Source organism: Scaptodrosophila lebanonensis, unplaced genomic scaffold, assembly GCF_003285725.1.
Source record: "Scaptodrosophila lebanonensis strain 11010-0011.00,11010-0021.00 unplaced genomic scaffold, SlebRS2 tig00000053-arrow-pilon, whole genome shotgun sequence".
Classification (NCBI taxonomy): domain Eukaryota; kingdom Metazoa; phylum Arthropoda; class Insecta; order Diptera; family Drosophilidae; genus Scaptodrosophila; species Scaptodrosophila lebanonensis.
Window position 1 is genome coordinate 9152406 of NW_022060548.1, and position 9738 is coordinate 9162143.

The 9738-nt window shown below is 34.6% G+C and overlaps 1 protein-coding gene across 1 annotated transcript in view; it reads right to left on the minus strand.

Moving 5' to 3' along the window:
- LOC115623929 overlaps positions 1–6632 on the minus strand; it is a 79888-nt gene extending 73256 nt beyond the window's left edge. The window contains exons 1-2 of the mRNA XM_030518488.1: positions 6340–6632; positions 5942–6264 (exon numbers count right to left, since the gene is read on the minus strand). Of these exons, the coding sequence (XP_030374348.1) occupies positions 5942–6264; positions 6340–6632 (616 nt within the window). The remainder of the gene's footprint in view (positions 1–5941; positions 6265–6339) is intronic.
- Positions 6633–9738: the final 3106 nt, after the last annotated feature.

Below are 9738 nucleotides of genomic sequence, written 5' to 3' on the forward strand. Positions count from 1 at the left end.
TAGTCGCGTGCCTAGCTCTGTAGGATTGTCCATAACAATACGAATAAGTAGTCGGGTCTTCCTACTTTTATGCAATATATGGCAGAGGCAATAAATTTATATGCACATGCATGCTGTGTGTAGGGCAACATATAGAATATAGTTGCAACATATGCATGAAAATTCAATTTCAATATTTTGCAGCATAAAAAAAGCTGGCAGACAGTAAACTAGAATTACGGCCAATAGAATTTATTCTGCAGGCAAATAGAGAAAAACCCAAATGGTGTGCATGTGTATGTATGTATGTGTGTGTGTGTGTGTGTGTGTGTGTGTGTGTGGGCAGTTAGTTAAGGTCGTTTGGCTTTTTAATTGGATTTCTTGTCAGATATATGCATACACATTTAAATGACAGGTGCGTGTGTGTGGATTGCTGGTAAAGTGAAGTTTGTTTGATATACAAGTACGAGTCTATGGTTTATATTTGTGATTTGCTGAGCACGCTGCTTGTGAGTGAAATGCTGAGAATTAAAGAAATCAAATTTAAACTTTTGCCACACATACTGCGAACAAAAATTGTGGAAATTGTAGCAATTGCAAAACTTTGGCGCCAAATAAGTGAGCAACTTGCTCAGCGTCTTCTTTGTTTTTATTTCCAAGTTTTGCTGCCAGCTTTTGGGGCATGTGTTGTTCGGGCTTGTTTACAAAAAAAAAACTTACGATAACTATCTCCCGCATACGTACAGTGGGATCAAACATTTAAAATTTGAATTCTCACTTTTAAACAGTTATTTAGAACTATCTACTACTATAATATCAGCTGAGTTTGGAACATATATGTGCTTATGAGCAATAATTTCGTTTTTATGTTAATTTAAAAAATATGAAAGAGCTGCGAATTGTATTTGAACTTTGCATAACTAAATTAATTTTTTATTTATTTATACTTATTATTTTTTGGAATTTATTTAAAATTTATTTCAGTTTTATTATTAGTCATTTAATGTTTATATTTATATGAAAGTGATTTTATTTCAGTTTTCTTAATTTAAATTGTTCACCTTTTATTATTATAAAATAATTTTTAGTTTAAATAATGTTTGAATTGTACTGGTTTAATTTTATTACAATTTTAGTGTTACAGTGGTTATTTTTTTATTTAATTTTTTCGGTAAATTATGTTATTTTATTATTATTCAATTTTATTTTATTTCAATCGTAATTATATTTTCATTAAATTAAATTTTTACATTTACATTATATTTTATTATATTTTTTAATAATATATGAATTTTATCTCAATATTTTTTGTTTATTTTCAGCAATATATAGTTAAATCTTTATTTTTTACTTTTTTAAATTTAATGTTTCCATTTCTTTATTAAATTGTTTTAAATTTATAAGTGTACATAAATTTCCTTGTATGTATTATGTTCATTTCAAGTTTTTTGTTGTCATTTGCATTATTTGTATTTTAATTTTATTATTTTATTTGTACATTTAATTTGATTCTTATTACGAGTAAATGGCGTTTCAGTATTTTACAAAAAAAACCAATTGTATGAAATCATTAAAGCTGATAAATGTACCCAATTGGACAATGTTCGGCCCAGAGTGCAATGCAGGAAAATTGAAAAGAAACGCAGGCAATGAATAACAAAAGCCCGAAGAACGGGAATAGTGGCCAGAGAAATCTTCAGAAAACTTTGACAGTCGAGCTGAACTGAGTTCAACAAATTGAACTGTGAGCCTTTAACCCACTTTGCGCGGTCCTGGTTTTCGGTGTGGCCAGCGAAACTTTGCTTATCGCGATTTATAGCAATTCATTTATAGAAATTGTAATAATAATAATAAAAGTAATAACGACAAACATAATTTCGCATGAACAAGCGCATTGTTGGTGCGCTTATCGCCACCAAACACCAAACATCTGTTTTCCCAGGACCCCCTCCCGCCCATGGGCAGTCGTACGTCAAAAGTTTTTCCACTGCAGCTGGCATTACAACTTTTAATTTATTTTCTATGCTATTTATTTAAAAGTTCTTTCTTTCTTAGGCGCCGACTCTTTAATTTGTGAAGTGCGCGAAAAACTTTTGCTAGCGCTTTCAATGTGCCAGCTGCACTTTTATTTAGAGTTTAGTGTGGCTTCACTTTGATTAACTTATTAGGCGCACTAAAGTGGAAACTATCAGCATGGGGTTCACAGTTTGCTACACAGTGAGAGGGCTTAAGAAAAATTTAAAAGGCTTAGAGTTTTCTCTGAGTTTTGTTCGGTGTGGGATATGGACTTGTATTTAATGTGGAAGCAGTAATTTGATAGTCTACGTAATTTAAACGCTATAGGCGGCTGAGATATTCAAATAATTTCGTAATTTCAGATAATATTGTACTTGCTGCCTCAACACACTAGCAAAGCCCCGATTCGGAAAGTAGACTGTGCTGGAATGAAATTTGTTTAGCTATTTAATTCTACGTCACGGCCTCTGCACTTTGCTTCTTTGCCTTCCATACTGCAGATACTCCAATGAACACTATTACAATATATTTTTGATACTTTCGAAAATAGTAAGCAAATTAAATGACCGTTAGAACATATATCTCGAATTTCCAAGGTGTTTTGACATTGAGGCAAGAAAGAGGAACACGAGTTTTTGCTTAATTTTTTAAAGATTTAAAAGGCACGTCTACTTCCCAAAGGCGTATATTTGTTTAGATTATTGAATTCGAAGAAAATAATTAAATTAAGAAAGTTTTATTTCCTTTCTGCTTTGTTTATGTGTAGTTTGAAAAGGGCATTGCTATAGCTTTAAATAGTTTTCTTGTAGTTCAGTTTATACAGCAGCTGAATGTAATTTTTAAAGACTCTGACATTAACTTGAACAAAGCTTGATTGCTTAATTGAATTCATAAATGATTTGACTGATGATTTGGTAAGCTGACACACTCAAGTTTTAATTCAACTTAAAGGAATAAAGAAAACTAATTAAAATCAGAAAACTGTCTAAACTATTTACTAAACTTTGCTTTAAGTACAACTGTCAATTTGTGAGCCGACTTAACTGGATTATCATGCATTATTCTTTCTGCATAATTTCTGCCGCACAATTAAAACAAATTAGAGAGCTAGTTGCTGAAGCTGGAGCTGTCACGACATCTTCGATGTTCTTGTCCTTGTCCTTGTCCAACCTGCCCCTTAGCTACAAGTACTTGCTATAGATGACAAGGTTTCTGCGCTAAATCCACGCTACTTTTGCGTGTTTTCCGCGCTTACAACTTTAATTACATTGCCTTCAATTACAGGCTGGCATGTTCGAGCTAAAGAACTTGCCGCCTGCTGCAGTCGCCAACTGGCCATGGAGGACATCATAAATATTTCGCTTATATTCCTTTGCAAGTGACAACTTATAATTTCAGCACCAAAATTTCATTTCTGCGGCAGACTTTCAATTTTTTGAAAGGGCATAGCCCTTAAAAAGAAAAGAAAAAAATTAACTTGGTCAACTATTCGTTTTGCCAGCAAGTTTCCAAACAAGCATTCGCTTTGGCCGCTTTGACTGCACAAGTATTTTATGATATTTTTTCTGCACTTATTACATATTTTATACAAAAAACTATGCTGCTAAAAGGAAACTGAAACTGACTCATAATTGCCAACAAGAATGGCCAACAAGCCAAGCCAAGCATTCATTCAACGTACACTTGATGTGGGGGAAAACACATTTTGAAGCATACTTATGGGCGCGCCCTTTTTGCTAGCTTATTCATGGCTCCTGCTTGGAGAGGGCTCTGATTCCTAATCATTCACATCGATTGATTTGTGAACTTGTGTGCAATTCAAATTCATTGAGGTGTATGCTCACTGCTGATCAATAAGTGATTACGACGTTATTTGAAATGTGTGCCGAATTGTGAAGCCAATTAAATTGTTTTGAATGCCATAAATATGTTTGTTAATTGTGTACATTTGGTGCTAATCATTAGAAGAGTAAATAATTTGTAATACTTAAGGAGAATGTAAAATAATGTTTAAGCAAAAATACAAACTTTTTGTAAATAAACGAATAAATCGTACGATATAAGCTTACTTAATTAATCAATTAACGAAAAATATACAAATTATAATTATAAAAATAATTTTGGTAGCTCTTGCTGTCGATATATGACATTAGACAACTATATAATAAATCTTCACATATATTAAGCCGCAAGTTGGGTTTCTCTACTTAGGATATGTTATTAAACTTACTAAGACAAGTAAACTGAGCCAATAACTTGACATTAAACCGCTTTAGACATAGTTTCAACCGCATTCTAATGCATTCAAGCAGCCCACAAAATAGTGATGTTGTGTGCGGTATAAATAATGCAATGCAATTGCAAACTAACAACATTTCTTGATATTTTTGCATTGAAAGCATAAATGGAAAATAACAAATAAACCAACAGTACAATCCCTACGGATTTCTTTTATTGCATTGCTGCCAAAATTACTTGACTGATCTACGTACGCACTTAATCTTCTTTAAATAATAAAGCGGCCAATCTTCGGAAAGCCTTTTGATGCTATATGCACTTTTGTAAAACAAACAAACTGCATGCAGGCTGCCAAATGCAATTTGAAAGCTTTTTAAAAAAAATTGCAACTCAAATTCATCTTCATGAAGCTGAAACTATTTCATGTACCAGCCATAAACCTTTCAGCAGCGCCACACACGTGTATACAAAAAGCATTACAGGGGGGCAAAAAATTGCGAAGCGCTTGCACACAAAAACACACTAACACTATACACACACACATACACACACACATACACACACACATACACACACACATACACACACACATACACACACACATACACACACACATAAACAAATCATCGACAAAATGACGTGTAAATGCATGTTGGGTCGTCATTGTGTCAGAAAAGATTTGCGCACAAAATAAATATTTCTAAAATGTGCACGGCAGCAGGAAGAACAGCAACAACAATAACAGGAATAACAATACCAACAACAACAACAATAACAAGCGGACAAGGCAAATAGATGGCACACCCCATGCCGAAAATCGAAGCGACAAAAATCAACAAAAATGGCGAGCAACACTGCCTGACTAGCTGGCGCTTCTGGGGTGTGTGGGGGGAGGGGAATGGAAACACGTGTACCCTGTCCGTGTTTATTTAAGTGTTGTTGGTCGAAAAAATGCGCATTATGCATATAGTGGAAAAAATATTGACAGTTTTGACTATGCTTGCACATGTGTTTATGAATCGAAATGCAAATATTTGTCACAATGAATATTCCTTTCGCTCTTTTCACATTTTTTGTGTGTGATTTTCGTTTTAAGTTCGCAGCCTATAAGTTTTCTTCAAATGGTTGTGATTTCTGTGCAGTTGCCAGACAAAAGAATGTGCAATAATTTGAAAGTCATTTTAGTCAGCCTTTCCTTCCTATGTACTATATAGAACTCGGCTAGAATCATGGCATGGTTCGAATAAAGCATGAGTTAAAATTGACTTGAAGGTATAAAAATTTTGTAAGAGTGGTCTTTTATATACAAAAATGTCAAATCTGCAGACCAATTGCACAGCATAATATAATTAAAAAAAAATTTCCCAAAAAGAAAAAAAGAAAAAAAAAAGAAATAAAATTTCCCAATCTCTACTCTCTATGAATTTGTTGTTGTTGTAATTGATTTGTTGCCTGGGCAGCCATTTTATAAGAACCGAAGCCTTAAAGTATTTAGAATGTTTTTTCAAATTGTTTCGATTTCCACTCAGTTGCTAATAAAAGGCTCCCAAATCATTTTTCTTTTTTAAATATTTATGTAAATGCGTAAAAAGCCAAATCTTCACTGTTTTATGTATATATAGTATGTATGAGGAATATATTTTTCTATGAGTGTAGCTGTTGATTGTTAATGGATTGGCTGATTGGCTAGTTTTGGGTTACAACTCACCGACATCGGGCAGGAACTCAACGGTCACATTATCCAGGTGTACGTGAAAATAGTCCACAAAGTGCTGGAAGCCCTGTTGCACATGCATTTTATCATTGAGGAGGGCTGGAGGTATTAAAACACCCACACGGTGAAATGTTGACGTATCCTGTGCGGATTTGCTGGGCAGCGGCAGCGGCAGCGGCTCTTGCTGTCCTTGTTGCTGATGTTGGTATTTCTGGCGTGTTGCGGATTTTTGCTTCTGACGTTTCTGACGCTCACCTTCACGCGCTGGCGCATTGCTGGGCGTAGGCGTCGTCCTCGTCGTCGACGTCAGTGGCTTGCTATAGTTTGTTGTTGTTATTGTTGCTGTTGTTGTTGGTGTTGGTGTCTTGCTGAAAATTGAATTTGCGCTAAACGCTGCCGTTGTGGAAGTCCATGCAGCCGAGGAAATGACAGTCGCTGACGTAGTTCTTAGCTCTAACTTGAGTGTGGTTGCTGTTGTTGTTGTTGTTGTCACTGCTGCTGAAGACGTTGCCAACTCACTAGTTGGCTGGAAAACCACTGCAGCGTCCTCGTCGTCTACTGGTATGGCAAGGACGAGCAGCCCTTTGGACAAACCACGTCCGTATTTAGTGGGAGAATTGTGAAAGGAGAAGGCGGCTGTCAGCAGCAGAAATAATTTAACAATTTGACAGATTGTTAACTTCATTTATGTTGCGTATTTGTTGCTGTTGTGCTCCAAGTTCCTCGGCAATATCACTGGCCCTTCAGCCACTTACATATTCGTATTGCAAATTGCAGCGACGACAACGCAGTCGCTGTCTTTCTCTTTGTCTTTGTGGTTGCTGGGAAATGTTATTGTTTATTAACTTTTTGTATCTATTTGCCGCTTTATGCTTCTTGTTGGCCATAATTGTGTACTTTATTGCCAACAAATCAAGTCTGTGGAGTGGACAAAGAAAAGGAAATATGCATAAATTTAAGTGCGAGTCGGCGAATTTAAATTGAAGTTCAATTTTTTGTTGTTGTTTGTGTTTTTGTTGAAAATATTCAAACGATACGGTAAGCAGAACTTTTGCCTGCTAGTGGTTTAGTTTTATTTGTGGGTAGAGCCGCACAACTTTGCGGTTTTCAAACATCTTTGAATTATAGAAATTGTTGTTGAAGTTCTGCTAAAGTTGTTTATTTTTCATAGAGACTTGAGTCTATATGCAAAACATAAAAGACGATGTAGTTTTTCTTTTTCAAAACTACTTAGTTGTGCTGCTTTTTTTATTTCTTAATATAAGGAAGGAAACAGAATAATAGAGAAGGAGAGGATTATGGATGATGGGGAGCAACAAAGACGGTGAAATGTGCTTAAACAGTTAAGCAGAAAGAGTGAGGATAAGTGTACAAAATATGTTTTGTTCCAAGGGGTAGAATGTAGTACAATGTAGGCAGCTTTTTATATAAAATGCCTCAGGCAGCTGTTGTACAAATATAGATTTTGAATTGATAATAGTTGTTGGTTGTATTTGAGAACAAATTAATTTAAATTAAAGTCGTACCCACTAGGAATGAAATACATAAATAACGAACAATTTTAATATTTTAATTTTCCAGCCAATCCTACTTGTATGATTAAAAAGGTTTGTTCCACTATTTAATATTTCATGATATTTAATTTTTGCTGAAATATTTCTAGAATATTTAATTTTATTTTTCACTTTCGCGTCAAACTTTTTTGTGTGTATAGAACGTATATAGTACTTTGTTTATTCATAAACGCCAACTCAGAATTCAATTAATTTTGCCAAAATTCAATTATCGTTTTGCTTGTCAATAAAAGCAGATTTACAATTTTCACAGCATACTTTGCGGGGCTGTTTGTCGGCCTCAGCTACACACACCAACACCAACACATGCACAGAAACAGCAGCCGCACGAATTAATTAAATTAAAATTTCAAATTAGCTTAAAAGTTTACAATTTCAACTCAAACTTGCGTTTCCATCTACACTTCTACACACACAAGCGCAGTTGTTTTTTGTTGTTTTTTATTTGTTGCCTGGCAGCATTTTCATGCACGCTTAAGCATTCTAACACACACTGACACAACGTTGAGCGTGTGACAGGGTCGCGCCTTTAAAATAAATGTCGACTACTGCATAATTCAGTTGGCAGGCGAAGCATAAACGCACACATACACACACACACTGTACACATGTGTGTGAAAACGGTCCTGAAAACATATTGATGAACTTTTCAGTATCTGTCCACCATTTATTTCTTCCTTTGCTTCCTTTGCGGATGCAGTAAATCAAAGGTAATCTAAATGAATTTAAAAATATTATAATAATGTTGTTAATGGAGGACCGAAACCTTTTGGTAGGCATATAACAATCTATCACAAATTTAAGTATTGAATAGGAAATAAAAGAAAAATAATATAGTATAAATTAAAATATTAAATAGAAAATAAAAGAAAAATATTAGAAGCATAATAAAATTCTTAAACTTAACAGAAACACGATACGTGCAATTGTTACCTAAACTTTAGATAACTGAATATTTATTGATAATTGAATGTCCGTTATGATTAGAATGCAAAACAATCCAGAACTTTGAAACTACATTTTTCCCATTGCATGTTATCCCGAAAATTATTTCTCACTCGCAATTATTTAGAAATCTCAATTCTATCTCTATTCCAATAAGAACTCCACCAACCTCCTTCCGTTCACACATTATTGTTTAAAAAAGAGCAATATAAGAATAATATATGTTCTTAAAATGTACTTTTAAACTGAACTGCAACGTTTATGTTGCGGCAAACAAACATTAGTTTATTCAATCCATAGGTCTAGGTTCATGTAAAGCCTAAGGTGGATGCTAATAGTTTTATTTGCATTTAATACAGTTAAGCAATGAATTTTATGTAAATAAACGCTGACTCCACTCGAAGTAACTTAAATGATGCAATAAGCAGAAATATTCTTGGAATATTTGTAAAGATGGATGTGTGATAAAACGATGGCCATTTGCAAAGAAGAACGATCAATTGGCGAAATGGTAGAATTATTTATAATCATTTTATGCCTTGATCGTTTAGTTGATGGAACTATTAAAAAAACATTATTTCCTACTTTAGCAAACTTTTCGTAATTCTGAAAGCATCGATATCTACTGCGAGTAAAATGTTTGCTGGGTATGTTCGTATAAAAAGTATATGTTTATAAACGCAGTGGCTAGTCGATTTAGCTAAGCACACACAAGCATACCCCACAAGTGTCTCCATGGCAGCGCTATAAAAAAGAATAACCTTGATGCCATAAAATTGATTGAGCCCAAAATAAATACAGTTATATATACACATATATGTATACATATGTATATAGTATACTTGTATACTTTATTGGCGATATTTGCTGGAGTTCCATTCAGCGGCTCTGCGCCTCAATGTAATACAACGAGCAGTTCTTTTATGGCTTGGCAACCCTTTGCTATTTACATTGTTTACTTCCTTTGCGCTTGAATTGCCACTTTGGCGCAGTCGCTTTGTTTTGATTACTCAATTTTGTTTTCATACCTCACTCTCCATCCTCGTCGCTCCTTCCACACCCTCCAGCATTCCGGTTTAAAGCGCAAAGTTCAAACAGCTGCGGGGCAATTAGGGCGGGGAGCTTTCTATACTTAGTTGTCAATATTTTTGCAATATTTTACTCATTAGGGGCCCCACATCTGATTCATGCTTGATTACCTGCGGCGTTCATTCGTGCGGCAATATTTCAATTCATCACACTTTTTTTTGCCATGTTGTTCTCTCCTTCTCT